Raw genomic sequence first — 18532 nt, 5'->3', positions numbered from 1 at the left:
AAACCTTTAAAACTGGGGTGGGCAAAATATGGGCCCCATGTGGCCCCTGCTGCTGAAATTCACAGCGGCAAAATCCTGTGGTTTACTACTATGGAGTGTAAAATAGCTCAAATTTCCCTTATTTGTGAACTGTATTTGACTTTTTTTATCACTCCATAGCAGTCTGCCACTGAATTTCTACAGCAAACCACCAGTTTTGTTGTTGCTGCTGCCGCCAGGCAGAATTCTGCAGGGCAGCTGTGGTGGGAGGAATATGACCCGTGGGACAGGTGGTGGGGGGGGCTTAAACGGCTCTCAGACCCCCAGAAGTTACCACTCCTGCTTTAAAAGTTTAAGACACAATAAAACCAAAATAAAAACCAGAGTGAGATTGTTTTAGGGAAGATAATATGTTCCACATGGACCTGTGGCCTGACTGGAGTCCACCAGGAGAAGAGTCTTCAGTGTGGCTGCCTCCTTTCTTTGAAACTACCTTCCCCGAAGGTCAGGCAGGCACCAACACTGTGTTGTTTCTGGCACCTCCTGAAAACAGCACTGTTCCAGGAGGCATTCCTTAATTGACCAGTCATGGTTTCTACTGGCATTCTGTTTTTTTTTAAAAAGCATAGTTTTAATATGATGTATAATCTTTTTATTCTTTTGCTATTTTATCTTTTGTGTTCACCACTCCAAAATTTGTTTTTGATATGGAGCAATATACAAATACTGTAAATAAATAAACTGGTATCTTATGGCTGACACTTTTAATTTATATTTTCTTGAGTGACGCTATAGTTATAGACTTACGTAGATGCTTTGAATATAATTATTGTAATACTCTTACACTATACATGTTTATAGTTACTTTTAGTTACACCCAGGGTTACAGCAGGGGTGGGGAACCATTTTTCTGTGCTACCCCCTTTCTCTGCCACCCAGATCCTTTTCACACCTCTGTGTAGCTGCCTAACACTTTAACGCAGTGGCCCCAGTGTAGCTGTGGATATATCCAATTAGTCATGTGCAACAGCTAGAGGCCCCAGATGAGCATCCACACCAAAAGAGCTATCCAGGCTGTAAAAGGGAACTGAGACAAGCATCATGATGTGGATGTAGATGGACATCCCCATCGATATCAGCTGTGTGTACAGCTGCTTCACTCTGCATAAAGTTCTTACGTACTGGATTGGGATGTGAAGTTTTATTTTTAAATAGAGAGGGTCATGATTTCAGTTTGACAGATGTAGATTTTAATGCAGCCTTCCTTAACTTGGCATCCTCCAGATGTGTTGGACTGCAACTCCCACAATTCCCAGCCAGTGTGGGAATTATGCTTAGCATTAATTTGTTAAAACTTGATACTTAATTAAAATGTTTTTAAAGAAAAAAATACTTGCATACCTGGTTAACAAATGGTAATCATTGTGGATGTTCCTCTGCCCAGAGGATTTGCTCTGAGCTTCGTCCCAGCCTTGGGACTTGAGAGGGGGACAGGGAGTTGCAATATGCTATAGAAGTGCTGATTACTACTGTTGGCACTATCCCCTCTCCTGATCCAAGATTGCCAGAGGGACTGGAGTTTGTTTTGGTGCTGTGTGTTTTCAAGGTGGTTTGGATGCCTTGGAAAACACAGCACCAAAATGGCAAACCCCAGTGTCTCTATCCTGCTTATTTCTGGAGGGGGATTCTCGGCTTGGCTTTCTGCTTCTGAGACACTTGGAGTGGAGAACAGGGCTGGGACTTGTTTTCACTCTGCTTCCATGCAGTGCAGTTCCAAGAATGATCCCATACTTCCTTTTACAATTCCACCATTGAAGCTGGGGAGAGGAACAAGGATTGTTCTGATACTGTGCTGCATTTCAAAGATGCAACAGCATGAATTGGGGACAAGACCCTGCACCTTGGGGTGCAGGCAGGCTCTTCACAACCACAATTCTTTTGGTTGGTCATCAAGATAGCTAAGATTCATGCAGCCTTGAACAAATGCAAAAAGAAAGCTATGGTTCCCCTTTCTGAAATTTCATTAAGAGTTGGAACCTGGTGAACAGGTAGTAGAATATCAGTTAACTAGGTGGAGAAGCTGGTTTCTTTTTTTGCCATTATATAATTTTGCCTGGAGTGAAAAACTATTGCACCCCTACAGCAAGAAGGAAGTGACTCCTAGGCGAATTAAAATTGCATATTACGCAAGCGAATTAATCATATACTCCCTTATTTCACTTCAAGTAATAACTGTAAATTTTGGTTAAAGGGGACCCTGTGTTATTTAGCTATGTTCTCTTTCTGGAAGGAATTCCTTCTAGATGAAAATCATAACTAAATCAAAGATATTTCCATACAAATATGTACTTCTAGTATTGAGGAATCCTGAATGGTGATTAGCTGAAAAAGAGGTAATGGTGTAGTTATTTCAGTATTTATCTTATAATAAATAAACTTGCCATAGGTTGGATAAAATTATGATTTTTTTAAAAAGTGAGAGAAGGTGAGATAAGCCTATTGAGATTGCCCAGCAGAGTGCCAACTAACCAGATGCTCTAGGAAGCACTATTGATTTCCATCAGTATATACAGGTTTGTCACACATGGCTCTTTAAAAATTATCTTGTTTAAAATAAAATCTGAATTTAATAAAAGGAACAATATGTTAATGTCTACATTTGTAATCTCTTAAAACTGAATCATGGTAGTCTGTCAGATGTACTAAGTTAAAGGCTGCTTTTCTGTGTAAAAGAACTAATGGAGAAAATATGATACTTCATTATAAACAGCATGCTATATCCTGTATTGTATTTTATTCCAAGCTTCCTACTAGACCTAGGGAGGAACTAGGATTCAGGAAATGCTGTCCTGTATATCACCACAGAGCGCATATGGGTGATCTTGTTCCCCTGGTTATGTTCTTCAACAACTTAATCTCAGCAGTCTGTTCAGTTCATAAATTAGGAACACTTATGGTTCTACTAGCTTAACAGGATGGGCATTTCCATTTCATTGAGAAATGCTAATTTTGTCCAGTAACTTTCAGTTGTGCTAATGGAAGGTTCTGGACACTTACAGCCCAATCCTTCCATTTGGATATTTTGTTGTTGTTCAGTCGTTCAGTCGTGTCCGACTCTTCGTGACCCCATGGACCATAGCACGCCAGGCCTTCCTGTCCTGCGCTCTCTCCGGGAGCGTGCTCAAGTTCATATTCATTGCATCCGTGATGCTATCTAGCCATCTCATCCTCTGCCGTCCCCTTCTCCTTTTGCCTTCAGTCTTTCCCAGCATCAGGGTCTTTTCCAGGGAGTTTTCTCTTTGCATTAGGTGGCCAAAATATTGGAGCTTCAGCTTCATTATCTGTCCTTCCAATGAGCACTCAGGGTTGATTTCCTTTAGGATGGACTGATTTGACCTCCTTGCAGTCCAGGGCACTCGTAAGAGACTTCTCCAGCACCACAGTTCGAAAGCATCAATTCTTCGGCGCTCAGCCTTCCTTATAGTCCAGCTCTCACAGCCATACATTACTACTGGGAAAACCATAGCTTTGATTAGACGGACCTTTGTCAGCAAGGTGATGTCTCTGCTTCTTACTATGCTGTCTAGGTTGGCCATAGCTTTCCTCCCAAGGAGCAAGCGTCTTTTAATTTCATGGCTACAGTCACCGTCTGCGGTGATCTTGGAGCCCAAGAAAGTAAAATCTGTCACTGCTTCCATTTCTTCCCCTTCTATATGCTAGGAAGTGATGGGGCCAGATGCCATGATCTTAGTTTTTTTAATGTTGAGTTTCAAACCAGCTTTTGCACTCTCCTCTTTCACCCTCAACAAGAGGCTCTTTAGATCCTCTTCGCTTTCTGCCATTAGGGTGGTATCGTCTGCATATCGGAGGTTGTTGATAATTCTCCCAGCAATCTTAATTCCGACCTCTGATTCATCCAACCCAGCATTTCTCATGATGTACTCTGCATATAAGTTAAATAAGCAGGGTGACAATATGCAGCCTTGTCGTACTCCTTTCCCAATTTGGAACCAATCGGTTGTTCCATGTCTGGTTCTTACTGTTGCTTCTTGACCCTCGTACAGGTTTCTCAGGAGACAGGTAAGGTGGTCTGGTACTCCCATCACTTTAAGAATTTGCCACAGTTTGTTGTGATCCACACAATCAAAGGCTTTAGCGTAGTCAATGAAGCAGAAATAGACGTTTTTCTGGAATTCTCTTGCTTTCTCCATGATGCAGCGAATGTTGGCGATTTGATCTCTAGTTCCTCTGCCTCTTCGAAACCCAGCTTGTACTTCCGGTAGTTCTCGGTTCGCATACTGCTGAAGCCTAGCTTGTAGGATTTTGAGCATCACCTTGCTGGCATGTGAAATGAGCGCAATTGTGCGGTAGTTTGAACACTCTTTGGCGTTGCCCTTCTTTGGAATTGGAATGTAAACTGACCTTTTCCAGTCTTGTGGCCACTGTTGAGTGTTCCAGATTTGTTGGCATATTGAATGCAGCACTTTAACAGCATCATCTTTTAGGATTTTAAATAGCTCGGCTGGAATACTGTCATCTCCGCTAGCTTTGTTGTTACTAATGCTTCCTAAGGCCCACTTGACTTCACTCTCTAGGATGTCTGGCTCAAGTTCAGTGATCGCACTATCATGGCTATCAGGGACATTCAGATCTTTCCTGTAGAGTTCTTCTGTGTATTCTTGCCACCTCTTCTTAATCTCATCTGCTTCTGTTAGGTCCCTGCCTCCTTTGTCCTTTATCATGCCCGTCTTTGCACAAAACGTTCCCTTGAGATCTCTAATTTTCTTGAAGAGATCTCTAGTCTTTCCCATTCTGTTGTTTTCCTCGATTTCTTTGCATTGTTCATTTAAGAAGGCCTTCTTGTCTCTCCTTGCTATTCTCTGGAACTCTGCATTCAGTTGGGTATATCTTCCCCTTTCTCCCTTGCTTTTCGCTTCCCTTCTTTCGTGAGCTACTTGTAAAGCCTCATCAGACAGCCACTTTGCTTTCTTGCATTTCTTTTTCTTTGGGATGGATTGAGTTGCTGCCTGCTGAACAATGTTACGGACCTCCGTCCATAGTTCCTCAGGCACTCTGTCTATCAGGTCTAATCCCTGAAGTCTATTCCTCACCTCCACTGTATATTCATCAGGGATATGATTTAGGTCATACCTGAACGGTTTAGTGGTTTTCCCTACGTTCTTCAATTTAAGCTGAAATTTTGCAAGAAGCAGCTCATGATCTGAGCCACAGTCCGCTCCAGGTCTTGTTTTTACTGACTGTATGGAGCTTCTCCATCTTTGGCTGCAAAGGACATAATCAATCTGATTTCGATATTGACCATCTGGTGATGTCCATGTGTAGAGTCGCCTCTTGTGCTGTTGGAAAAGAGTGTTTGCTATGATCAGCATGTTCTCTTGGCAAAACTCTATTAGCCTTTGTCCTGCTTCATTTTGTACAGCAAGGCCATGCCTGCCTGTTATCCCGGTGATTTCTTGACTTCCTACTTTAGTATTCCAATCCCCTATGATGAAGAGGACATCTTTTTTTTGGTGTTAATTCTAGAAGGTGTTGTAGGTCTTCATAGAACCGATCAACCTCAGCTTCTTCGGCCTCAGTGGTTGGGGCATAGACTTGAATTACTGTGATGTTGAATGGTTTGCCTTGGATTCGTACTGAGATCATTCTATCATTTTTAAGATTGTACCCCATTACTGCTTTTCCCACCCTTTTGTTGACTATGAGTGCTACTCCATTTCTTCTAAGGGATTCTTGCCCACAATAGTAGATATGATAGTCACCTGAATTAAATTCGCCCATGCCTGTCCATTTTAGTTCGCTGATTCCCAAGATGTCGATGTTCAATCTTGCCATCTCATGTTTGACCACCTCCAGCTTACCTTGATTCATTGATCTGACATTCCAGGTTCCTAAACAATATTGTTCTTTACAGCATCGGACTTTCTTTTCACCACCAGACACATCCACAGCTGAGTGTCCTTTCGGGTTTGGCCCAGCCGCTTCACTCTTTCTGGCGCTACTTGGAAATACCCTCTGCTCTTCCCCAGTAGCATATTGGACACCTTCCGACCTGAGGGGCTCATCTTCCGGCGTCATCTCTTTTAGCCTTGTGATACGTTCCATGGGGTTTTCTTGGCAAGAATACTGGAGTGGGTTGCCATTTCCTTCTCCAGTGGACCACATTTTGTCAGAACTCTCTGCCATGACCTGTCCGTCTTGGGTGGCCCTGCACGGCATAGCTTATGGCTTCACTGAGTTACGCAAGCCCCTTCGCCACAACAAGGCAGTGATCCATGAAGGGGATTTGGATATTTACTTGGAAGTATATTGTTGAATGGGATTTGCATCTCCGTGTGTGTGCATAAAATTGCAGCTTTAGCCTTCGTGTGAGTCACCACCAGCAGTTATTCCAGCAGGCTGTACTGAGGGAGGTGAGGAGGAAGCGGGACCATTCCACCAGCCCTGTTGAAAGACTTAACTTGTCCCCCCTTCCTTCCCCATTCCTTTTTCCTCGTGTGTTGTGATGCTGGATTGTAAGCCTGTGGCTAGCAACTGTTTTGTTTTACTGATTATATTTAAGCCACTCTGGGAGCCTTTTTGGAAGAGGAGCAGGATATAAATAAATCATGCTTCATATCCTTGCAAATGTACAGAGAGGCAAACAGAAATCTTTCTCTTGTATCTAAATGCATTTCATTCTGCAGGGCATGTGGCCTGCATAACCAAAGGTTTAGGACAGGGGTGGTCAACTTTGGGTGGTCCAGGGACCAATTTTCCTACCCCCAGTCCACCCCCCTGTGGGCTATATCTTTGCTCTGGCTGTAGCAGCAAAAAATAGTTTTTAAAACATTGGTGGTTTACTAAGGACAATTTTAGCTTGTTTTCAAGCTATATTAGTACTTAAGAAGGGTCTATAGCAGTTTGCTGCCGAATGATGGCAGCAAACTGCCATTTTTTTCTTTTTTTGATGGGTGACAGGGACCACACCGGGGGCGGCAGGGGCCACATGCAGCCTGTAGGCTCTGAGTTGTCAACCCCTGGTTTAGGATAATCCTTGTAAATTCTCTAGACTCTGGTTTGCAATTAAATAGAATTAAATAATTAAGAAATAATCAAAAGCTGCCCTTCATTAAACTGAACTGATACTGTGCATATATAAGGACTATACTATTTCATTAATGTATGTAACAGCCCTAAGCAAAACAAAATCTACCCGTGGTCATACACTTATTGCCATCCTGTATCGAAAGTGGATAAAACAAAATATAGACAGTTGTCCCACTGGCCCTTTCAGCTTGTACCCATTGACTCAGCATTATTTAGTATTATGAGGATGAGCCTGATCAAATCTGAGCAAAGTACTGGAATCATGTGCTCACCTTCCTCCCCTCTCATCCTCCTGCATGGTCAGGGGGAGGACTTTGGCCAAGTTTAGTTTCACGTTTACAGAATCTGGACTTAGTGCTGCATTTGCACCAGGAATCCTGGTTTAAACAAACTCCAGTAAGTTTCATAATAAACCAACTTTAAACTATGGGGTTATGCTGCTGGCTTGTTAAACTAGCCAGAATTAGTTTTAAAAGGATTATGTAGAAGTGAAACTAAAACCTGCTGAAGTCTGCCTGGCCGTGTGGTGGGAGGGGCAGTTCACAAGCCTGATGCTTTGCTCAGGCTTGTTACATCTGAATGCAGCCATTGTATTATGTAATATTTTTCCAGATGGAAATAATTTTCTGGATTATCATGTTATTTTTATTGAGTTTCTGGACATGTTGGGATAAAGGCAGTAAACCGGTTGACTATTCAGCGGCCCAACTAGGCATGTAGACCCAAAGCCTCAGGAGTGGGCACCCTCTCATAACATTGTCATATGGTTTGGCTGTCCACCTTGAGTAGCTGATAGTCTCCTTCAGGGACTGCAGAGTGCAAATGTCATCCCAACTGAAGAGCATTCATAGCCACTTCTTTTTTCTCTGGTTGTTCATAGTTTACCAACATCAACTTCGAAACAAGTTTAAGCTCTTACTAAGAGCCTCAGAGTATCATCTCAACTGGCTTTGGTGGGGCATTCTCTAGGTTAGCTTGTCCTCTTTGAGGAGGATTTATATAGTGTGCCTGGAAAGTATTCATAGCTTCGCATCAACCATGGAAAATTGATTTTTAAAGGGCAAAAATGAATGAAGTCTTGGAATGCCTAGGTTGAATTGGCTACAATTGTAGTCTTTTACATGCTATGCCTTACTTAAGTAATATCATCCTAATATCTGATTGCAGAGTCCTTTCTCTGGAAAGGAAATGGTTATGTTGAATACAGGAGAAACACTGGTTGTTTTAGCAAGATTATGATTGTAGAATATGCATTACGTGACTAGTGGCTTGAACTTTAAATGCCTATATTGAGTCAGCTATAAATTTAGTTTTAGGTTATTAGTCAGGAAAACATTTAAGGCTGAAATCTAAACATGGATACTTGAAACTAAATCTAATTGAAATTGGTGGCTTTTACTGTAAACATGTTTAAGAGTTAGAGTTGAAACTATCACAAATGAGCAAATGTTAAAGAGCTGTCTGTCTTTTGGCATATTGAGCTAGAACTATGAACCAAGTAATTTATTGTGTTAAATGATAACTTATATCTGGCCCAGGGGGGAAAAAAAAACATATTGCTCCTCCCTTCTGAGTATCTTAAAGGGGCATGTGCTGAATTCTGTGTGTTTATGTGCACTCCTTGTGATTGAGAGGTTTGTGTACTTGAGTGTCCAAATCTAAATGCAAAATGAAAAGTGGAAATTGGCCTGCAGTGGCTCCTTTTTTGTTTTCTGAGTTCTTCTATGAAAAAAAAAAATTGTATTTGTGTCTCTGATAGCTCAGCAGGGCTAGCTTTGCTCTTTGCGCTAGCTTTGGATTGCCGTGATGATAAAATGAAGCTTGAAACAGAACATCTTGTGTTCCATTTGCAGAAATACAGCTGACTGAGCCAAAGATACAGACCTTCAACCTACTTCTGAACATTTAAGTGGTGTTTGACAACGATCTCCTTTACTTGCTAATAAAGAAGAGTACTGCCATTTATTAACTTCAAGTTGTTAATACACTCGCTGGGACGTTCTTGTGAAAGCACTTCTTCATATCCTAGTGGTTTTCCTGCATGCCGAATACTTGCTTTTTTATACTCATAATGCAACTAGATGGAAGAAAATGTTTTGTTAAACATGTCTGAAAGTCGTTCATTTCATGTTCGTTACAGGTAAGCATGTATCCTCATTTTTAATACAAACTTTTTAAAGGTTAGCAAAAGAAGGCTTGCATGTAAATACTAGGGGTGGACAAATCCAGTTCAATTGGATTCTCATTTTTCATCCACATAAACATTCATACTCAATTTGTGTACATTTCTCTTAATACGCACATTTTTATATGCAATCCTGCAAGCAATTCTCCCTAATACATTTTTTTTGTACATTATTTTCACTGATACACACATTTTTTTATTGGAGAACTGCATCGCAGAAGTTGGAAAAGTGCAAATACAGAAATATAACTGTTTCAGTTTGCATACTGTTTGGGAAGTGCGAATTGGTTGTGTTCATATTAAAATTTGAACTGAACAAATTTTACCCCATCCTTAGTGATTACTTATTTTACCTCTTCAGAGGGTTGATATTTTAATGTATTTGTGCTACTAACAACTTAATAATAGACTCTAAAACAATAGACCCCTTTAGTGCAACTTGTTATTCTAGCATACAGGAAGCAAGTTCACATCCAGTAAACCCCAATGTATTTACAACCCTTATGGATCTGCATGTGATATCCAGTTAACAACCAGGCACTCTTTGTCCACAGCACAACATCATGCATGCAGCTATCTTTTACTTCCATGTCTTTGTGAATTAGAGAGAATGTCAGAAAAAGAAAAATGTTCAGGAATTGAGCTTCTGTATGACTACATGGCTCTTTCCTCCTATGTATGACCCTTATATACCTTTTTATTTCCCAGACAGAAAAGGTGACATTTTCCTAACCAACAATCAGTGAACACATAGATACAAAAGTCAGGGTAAAAAACCATTTAAAATGTTGTTTATATTATAATAGTATAACCACTGAACATTAGAATCAATGTGAAAATATATCCCTGAACAGTTTACTACCATATATTTAATATATAATATTTATAATAGAGCCAACAATTTCCTCTAAAATACAGAAAAGTCTGAACTAAATGTTTGCTTGCTATATGTAATTTGACCACATAGGTTCTCTTCAGGAACTTGGAAATGGTGAATAGTCTCTCTGAGAAGTGGATAAGGTGGACCGGGCTTTTTCTATAATGCATTCATTCATCCAGTATGGTGCTCCAACCCAAGAAACAAAATGCAGCTCTTGGGGCAGCAAATATTCCATCAATTGGAATCTCTATATTTTGAGTAAATGTAGGTTTAGCTGCATGTAATTAAAAGCAAACTATGGAAGTTACCAATTTTGTGTTTACTAAATTTAGTAAAAACATACAGACATGGGACTATGCACCTAAATTTAGTTTAAAAAAACACAAACTTTAAAGTGAACAAGGAGGGAAATGTTGGATCTCATCTGGAGTACTGTGTCCAGTTCTGGGCACCACATTTTGAGAAGGATGTAGACAAATGGGAACAAGTTCAGAGGAAGGCAATGAAGATAGTATGGAAAAGTCATATGAGGGAAGGTTGAAGGAATTGGGTATATTTAGATCAAAGAAAAGACTGAGGGGGACATGATAGCACTTTCCAGATACTTAAAAGGCTGTCTTGTAGAAGAGAGCAAAGACTTGTTCTCTGCTGCAGGGTGCAATATAATAGGCTTAAGTTACAAGAAGGTAATCCTGGTTGAACGTTAGGAGAAATGTCTTAAAGGTAAATGTAATTTGGCAATAGAACCAATTACCTAGATGGAGTGGGTGGGCTCTTCCTCACTTGAAGTCTTCAAGCAGAGGCTGGACAACTGTCTTCTATAAGGAATTTGATGTTCAGCTTTTTGTCTGTTTCTAATAATTCCTTTTATGTAATAACTTTTTTAAAACCCTCGAAAGTGATGTGTTCAGTGTTTCTGAGTTAGTATTAAGTGATGGCTTTAACGTAGTCACAGGCTGAACTCATTCAGTAGCCAAAGAAAAAGACAGGGAAGATTTCCATGGTCTATCTTTCCAGAGGACCTACCCACATACTTATTTTATTCATGTATTTATTTTATTTCTAACATGTATTAGTCGCCTTATAGCTCAAAGTGACATACAATAAAAACATACATGAAATTCACATTAAGAACAAACAGCCCAATAAAACAATCAAATGAAAGCCGCGATCAAGTAAAAGCAACAGAGGGCTAAACAAGGCATTGGGGGGACGGGGGAATGCTAATATATGGATAAAACTAAACAGAAAATACAGAGGATTAAAAGGTCTTTGCTTGCTGCCAAAATGATAACTAAGTAGGCTCCAGGCAGACCCCTCTGAGGAGCGTGTTCCATACCTGGGGAGGCTACTACTGAAAAGGCTCACTCCCAAGTAGCCACCCATTGCACCTCAGCATGCTGAGCCATTTGGAACAGGGCCTCCTGAGAGACACTGCTCCGGGTGGCTAGATGGGGATTGTTTTAGATTGGAAGAGAAATCTTTTCTTTCATTCTGTTGGTGTGCCATAAAATGACTAACATGGGTCAGCAGGCTGCCAAACACATTTATTGCTATTAAGTGCTTAGGTTTGCTACAGCAACCACAACTTTCTGTTTTGTATAATAATTTATATGCTATATTGGCATCAGCTGATATAATATAAATAATTAGAACTTTCTGTAAAGCTTGTGAGGCAAAAAACAAATGAGAACTTCAGTGTATACTTGAAATAAACCTAATTTATATAAGTTCAACCAAAACTGCTACAGGAAGAGGGCATTTTGGTCTTGATGACTGCTGCAGGGAATGGCAGCATATTGAAACTCACGATGTCCTTGCACTCCATGTCTGCAGAATGGAAGCTTCTTGCCTGGAGCTTGCCTTGGAAGGGGAGCGGTTGTGTAAAGCAGGAGACTGTCGAGCTGGTGTATCTTTCTTTGAAGCTGCAGTTCAGGTTGGAACAGAAGACTTAAAAACCCTCAGTGCGATTTACAGCCAGCTAGGCAATGCCTATTTCTTCTTGCATGAATACACAAAAGCTTTGGAATATCACCACCATGATTTAACCCTCGCAAGGTAATAAGATTTTGGATCATCCAGATATTAATAACGTTTCCTGTTTGTGAACAAACTTTGCTGAGTGAAATATTGACCAGATGTGCTTGACCACTTATTGACTACAGGCAGAAAAAATTATAATGGAGGGTTGTCTGGGTGGGGTGATGGGAATTCTAGTCCAACATCATCTAGGGAAATGTGGTCTAGAGTATAGAAACAAGGCTTACTACTCTGTAAACATGCTTAGGGTTGGGACTGAAGTGTGTTTGAACTATGATAAATGTGTGGTTAATGTGGATGATATTCAGTGGAAACATTTTTCTGATGTTTTCTTATGTTTAAATTAGAATTTTTAAAATAAAAGTGGCAGGAATGAGTGGGTGTTTCTTCCATTCTCAGGACCATCGGGGACCAGCTAGGAGAAGCTAAAGCAAGTGGCAACTTGGGAAATACCTTAAAGATCCTTGGGAATTATGAAGAAGCAATTGTCTGCTGTCAGAGGCACCTCGACATTTCCAGAGATCTAAGTGACAAGGTAAGAGTGATTACTACAGTCAGCAATGTAAGAAAAAAATGAGGTGATGTGTACCTTTAAACAGTTCTACAACTTAAGATGCATTTGTGGCAAGTAGTGGAATAATGCCAATTTTGGTCAGTGCCCTAGAAAGGTTTACCCTAAACCAGGGGTAGACAACTTTGTGGCCCTCCAAATGTTTTGGCCTGAAACTTCCATCACCCCTAGCTAGCATAGCCAATTATGAGGGATGAAGGGAGTTGTAGACCAAAACATCAGGAGGGCCACAAGTTGCCCACTCCTGCCCCAAAGAGTTTGCTCAAGATGTTGCTGCAGCACCTTCTTGCAACCTTTTATCAATGGTCTTGCCCTTCACCCTCCCAATCAAAAAAACTGGAGAAAGGATGATTCTTTTCTCTCTTTGTCACCTTTCAGATTGCCTTAGCATTGCTGAGGCCAACAAACACTCATCTGTGGAGGAAACTGTGTCAGTGCATGGTAAATGCTTGATCTTCATCAAACAGTGCCCAAACCTTTGGGAAAATTTTATACTATGATACATTACATGCCTCAGAATGCAACTTGCAGTTCATTCAACAAACATACACTATGACTTGCTCTGGACAGCTGCCAAACTCATGACAATGTGTAGATTTTGGCAGTAAAAAGCCAAAATGGAAGGAATGGAGTTTATTTTACTTGCTGGGTTAAACTGAACAGCTAATTTGGCACTGAAAACTGCCGAGAGAAGTAAGCTTCTGGGCCCAGTTTCATAATAGTGTACAAAGCCCTAAACAGTTCAGGATGCAGGTGCTTGAATGACCACCTTCCCCAGTACTGACCAACCTGGGGTTTAAGATTAGCCAGGGAGGCTTTGCTCGTGGTGCCCTTGAGGAATATGGGGCTACCACACGTAGTAGGGCCTTCTCAGGACTCTAGACCCATTTGTTTGTTTACATTTTTATCTTGCCCTTCCTCCATGGAGCTCAGGGCAGCACATATTGTTCTTCCTTTGTTTCATGCTAGCTGCAACCCCAAGAGATATTTTGGACAGAATCATCCAGTAAGCTTCATGGCTAAGTGCAGATTTGAACCAGGGTCTCCCTGGTCTAAATCCAAGATCTTGGCCACTACATCACACTAGCTCTCTTATTTGGTGGTTGGTAAGTTGATACTCCCCCTTCATGGATCACTGCCTTGTTGTGGTGAAGGGGCTTGCGTAACTCAGTGAAGCCATAAGCTATGCTGTGCAGGGCCACCCAAGAAGGACAGGTCATGGCAGAGAGTTCTGACAAAATGTGGTCCACTGGAGAAGCAAATGGCAACCCACTCCAGTATTCTTGCCAAGAAAACCCCATGGAACGTATCACAAGGCTAAAAGATATGAAGCCGCAAGATGAGCCCCTCAGGTTGGAAGGTGTCCAATATACTATTGGGGAAGAGCAGAGGGAATTTCCAAATAGTGCCAGAAAGAGTGAAGCGGCTGGGCCAAAGCCGAAAGGATACTCAGCTATGGATGTGTCTGGTGGTGAAAAGGAAGTCCGATGCTGTAAAGAACAATATTGTTTAGGAACCTGGAATGTAAGATCAATGAATCAAGGTAAGCTGGAGGTGGTCAAACATGAGATGGCAAGATGGAACATTGACATCTTGGGAATCAGCGAACTAAAATGGACAAGCATGGGCGAATTTAATTCAGGTGACTATCATCTACTACTGTGGGCAAGAATCCCTTAGAAGAAATGGAGTAGCACTCATAGTCAACAAAAGGGTGGGAAAAGCAGTAATGGGGAACAATCTCAAAAACAATAGAATGATCTCAGTACGAATCCAAGGCAAACCATTCAACATCACAGTAATTCAGGTCTATGCCCCAACCACTGAGGCCGAAGAAGCTGAGGTTGATCGGTTCTGTGAAGACCTACAACACCTTCTAGAACTAACACCAAAAAAAGATGTCCTCTTCATCATAGGGGATTGGAATGCCAAAGTAGGAAGTCAAGAAATCACCGGGATAACAGGCAAACATGGCCTTGGTGTACAAAATGAAGCAGGACAAAGGTTAATAGAGTTTTGCCAAGAGAACACGCTGATCATAGCAAACACTCTTTTCCAACAGCACAAGAGGCGACTCTACACATGGACGTCACCAGATGGTCAATATCGACATCAGATTGATTATGTCCTTTGCAGCCAAAGATGGAGGAGCTCTATACAGTCAGTAAAAACAAGACCTGGAGCTGACTGTGGCTCAGATCATGAGCTGCTTCTTGCAAAATTTCGGCTTAAATTGAAGAACGTAGGGAAAACCACTAAACCATTCAGGTATGACCTCAATCATATCCCTTATAAATATACAGCGGAGGTGAGGAATAGATTTCAGGGATTAGACCTGATAGACAGAGTGCCTGAGGAACTATGGACGGAGGTCCGTAACATTGTTCAGGAGGCAGCAACTCAATCCATCCCAAAGAAAAAGAAATGCAAGAAAGCAAAGTGGCTGTCTGATGAGGCTTTACAAGTAGTTGAGGAAAGAAGGGAAGCGAAAAGGAAGGGAGAAAGGGGAAGATATACCCAACTGAATGCAGAGTTCCAGAGAAAAGCAAGGAGAGACAAGAAGGCCTTCTTAAATGAACAATGCAAAGAAATCGAGGAAAACAATAGAATGGGAAAGACTAGAGATCTCTTCAAGAAAATCGGAGATCTCAAGGGAACGTTTTGTGCAAAGACGGGCATGATAAAGGAAAAAGAAGGCAGGGACCTAACAGAAGCAGATGAGATTAAGAAGAGGTGGAAAGAATACACAGAACTATACAGGAAAGATCTGAATGTCCCCGATAGCCATGATAGTGCGGCCACTGAACTTGAGCCGGACATCCTAGAGAGTGAAGTCAGGTGGGCCTTAGGAAGCATTCCTAACAACAAAGCTAGCGGAGATGATTTTGAGCAAGGTTATGCTCAAAATCCTACAAGCTAGACTTCAGCAGTATGTGAACCAAGAACTACTGGAAGTACAAGCTGGGTTTCGAAGAGGCAGAGGAACTAGAGATCAAATCGCCAACATTCGCTGGATCATGGAGGAAGCAAGGGAATTCCAGTAAAACATGTTTCTGCTTCATTGACTACGCTAAAGCCTTTGATTGTGTGGATCACAACAAACTGTGGCAAATTCTGAAAGAGATGGGAGTACCAGACCACCTTACCTGTCTCCTGAGAAACCTGTACGACGGTCAAGAAGCAACAGTAAGAACTGGACATGGAACAACCGATTGGTTCCAAATTGGGAAAGGAGCACGACAAGGCTGTATATTGTCGCCCTGCTTATTTAATTTATATGCAGAGTACATCATGAGAAACGCCGGGTTGGATGAATCACAGGTCAGAATTAAGATTGCCGGGAGAATTATCAATAACTTCAGATACGCAGACGATACCACCGTAATGGCAGAAAGCGAAGAGGATCTAAAGGGCCTCTTGTTGAGGGTGAAAGAAGAGAGTGCAAAAGCTGGTTTGAAACACAACATTAAAAAAACGAAGATCATGGCATCTGGCCCCATCACTTCCTGGCATATAGAAGGGGAAGAAATGGAAGCAGTGACAGATTTTATTTTCTTGGGCTCCAAGATCACTGCAGACGGTGACTGTAGCCATGAAATTAAAAGACGCTTGCTCCTTGGGAGGAAAGCTATGGGAAACCTAGACAGCATAGTAAGATGCAGAGACATCACCTTCCGACAAAGGTCCGTCTAATCAAAGCTATGGTTTTCCCAGTAGCAATGTATGGCTGTGAGAGCTGGATTATAAGGAAGGCTGAGCACCGAAGAATCGATGCTTTCGAACTGTGGTGCTGGAGAAGACTCTTACGAGTCCCCTGGACTGCAAGGAGGTCAAATCAGTCAATCCTAAAGGAAATCATCCCTGACTGCTTGGAAGGACAGATACTGAAGCTGAAGCTCAAATATTTTGGCCACCTAATGCAAAGAGAAAACTCTCTGGAAAAGACCCTGATGCTGGGAAAGACTGAAGGCAAAAGGAGAAGGGGACAGCAGAGGATGAGATGGCTAGATAGCATCACCGATGCAATGAATGTGGACTTGAGCACACTCTGGGAGAGAGTGGAGGACAGGAAGGCCTGGTGTGCTATGGTCCATGGGGTCATGAAGAGTCAGACACAACTGAACAACAGCAAGTTGATACTCATTGCCAGAATAAAAGAAGTTAAAGTTTAAAAAACTGGTTTACAATTTCATGGCACTTCTAGATTAAGATTGTAGGTGAAAAATGCTGTGGCAGCTTGGCAATGGCTTCCATCCAATGCCAAGCCCACAACCAAATTCCTGTTTTTCTTCAGCCAGCAAGTTTAATTGAACACAGGGAAGAATGCAGCTTTAAGAGAAAAAGCAACAGGCATTATGTTTTGCTGGTATGTCTTGGGTTATCATGTCTTAGAATTTATGTCCAATAGTTGGTCTAATGTAACCTTCCTGAACCTGGTGCCCTCTAGATGTTTTGGACTTCAATTCCCATCAGCTCCAGCCAGCATAGACAATGGTCATGAATGCTGGGATTTGTAGTCCAAATATCTGGAGGGAACCAGGTTGGAGAAAGCTGGGCTAATGTATTTGCTGTGCAAAGGACAAAGTAGCATCTCAGTCTAGGTCTCTAACCTTTATGGAAACCTGGGCTCATCTAAACTTGTCTTGGATAGCTGGGTATTCTCCCATTCTGCTTTCCTCTTTCACTCATCTTGTGCCATTTGTCTATATTTAAAACAAATATGCATGTTGCATGAACTACAGTATAGGGTTTATAACATAATACTTGTTAGTGCCTGCAGTTTCCTGAGAACTCTCAGTGTTCTAAAAAGTAAGTTTTGTGACCGTGTGGATAGCTTTACAAACATAGGTGGCATGTTTTTCGACCATTTGTGCTGAATTAAAGGAGGTTTATTTGGGATTCTTGTATTTGACAGAGGTAGCACCTTATAAATATATTTACAAATAGAATGAGTATTCTTGGGCAGTACTGTGGTTCATCAGAATTGCCAGAATTGAATGATTTATATTAGACAGTATCTTGGCAGCTTTCATTATATATCTGAGAAACTTGCTTTTATCTTTCTGACTGAAAGTGTTCATAAAATAGTAGTTTTGAATTCATTTCCGGCATATTCTTGTGTTATAGGTTGGAGAAGCAAGAGCACTCTATAACTTGGGAAATGTATATCATTCCAAGGGTAAAAGTGTAGCCTGTGCAGGTACCCATGATCCGGGGGAATTTCCAGAAGATGTTAAAGCTGCGTTGCGGAAAGCTGCAGATTATTATGAGTAAGTAACAATGTTAAAATATAATCTTTTCAAGGAGAGTTTAATATTTATATCATGTTAAAATGTGTTTATTAGATGGGTTTGTTTGTTTTTAAACTGAGTTACAACAGTCCCTGTTACAATAGCAGCTTAATAGTGGTCCCTAAAAATGCTCTGGCTGAATTTCCAGGGAGACAAAAACTAACAGTTCCAGAAAGGCAAATACCAACCATTGAGGAGCAGCATCTCATGTGCCTTTGCCTGTGAACTTAATGCACAGATGGTGTAGTGATAGGCACACTTTCAGATGATCATAGAAATCACAGTGATAAACTCATGGTCAGAGTTTTATGGATTGTGAACTTAATCTCACATTATACTTGGGATGGTATTGGAAGCCCAGGAAAATGTGTCAATCTGACACTGTCAGAATACAGGCATTATATACAGGTTGTTGTTTCTAAACATGCTTCATGTGCTGCACCTTATTGAATGCATTTCAGAAACCTTGCTTTGAGGTT

The 18532-nt window shown here is 41.3% G+C and overlaps 1 protein-coding gene across 7 annotated transcripts in view; it reads left to right on the top strand.

The window, feature by feature from the left end:
• GPSM2 (G protein signaling modulator 2) overlaps nt 1–18532 on the top strand; it is a 48937-nt gene that overhangs the window by 11822 nt on the left and 18583 nt on the right. For all 7 annotated transcript variants that reach the window (XM_084851569.1, XM_084851568.1, XM_084851571.1 and 4 more), the window contains exons 2-5: nt 8940–9226; nt 11988–12209; nt 12591–12726; nt 17890–18032. In XM_084851569.1, coding sequence (XP_084707695.1) covers nt 9168–9226; nt 11988–12209; nt 12591–12726; nt 17890–18032 — 560 coding nt within the window. In that variant the 5' untranslated portion in view covers nt 8940–9167. The remainder of the gene's footprint in view (nt 1–8939; nt 9227–11987; nt 12210–12590; nt 12727–17889; nt 18033–18532) is intronic.

The sequence above is a fragment of the Heloderma suspectum genome, chromosome 4 (genome assembly GCF_057233095.1).
Source record: "Heloderma suspectum isolate Gila_16-S chromosome 4, 16-S_ref, whole genome shotgun sequence".
Taxonomy (NCBI): domain Eukaryota; kingdom Metazoa; phylum Chordata; class Lepidosauria; order Squamata; family Helodermatidae; genus Heloderma; species Heloderma suspectum.
Note: the sequence above shows the minus strand (reverse complement) of the source record. Positions and strands in the feature narration are given on the sequence as shown.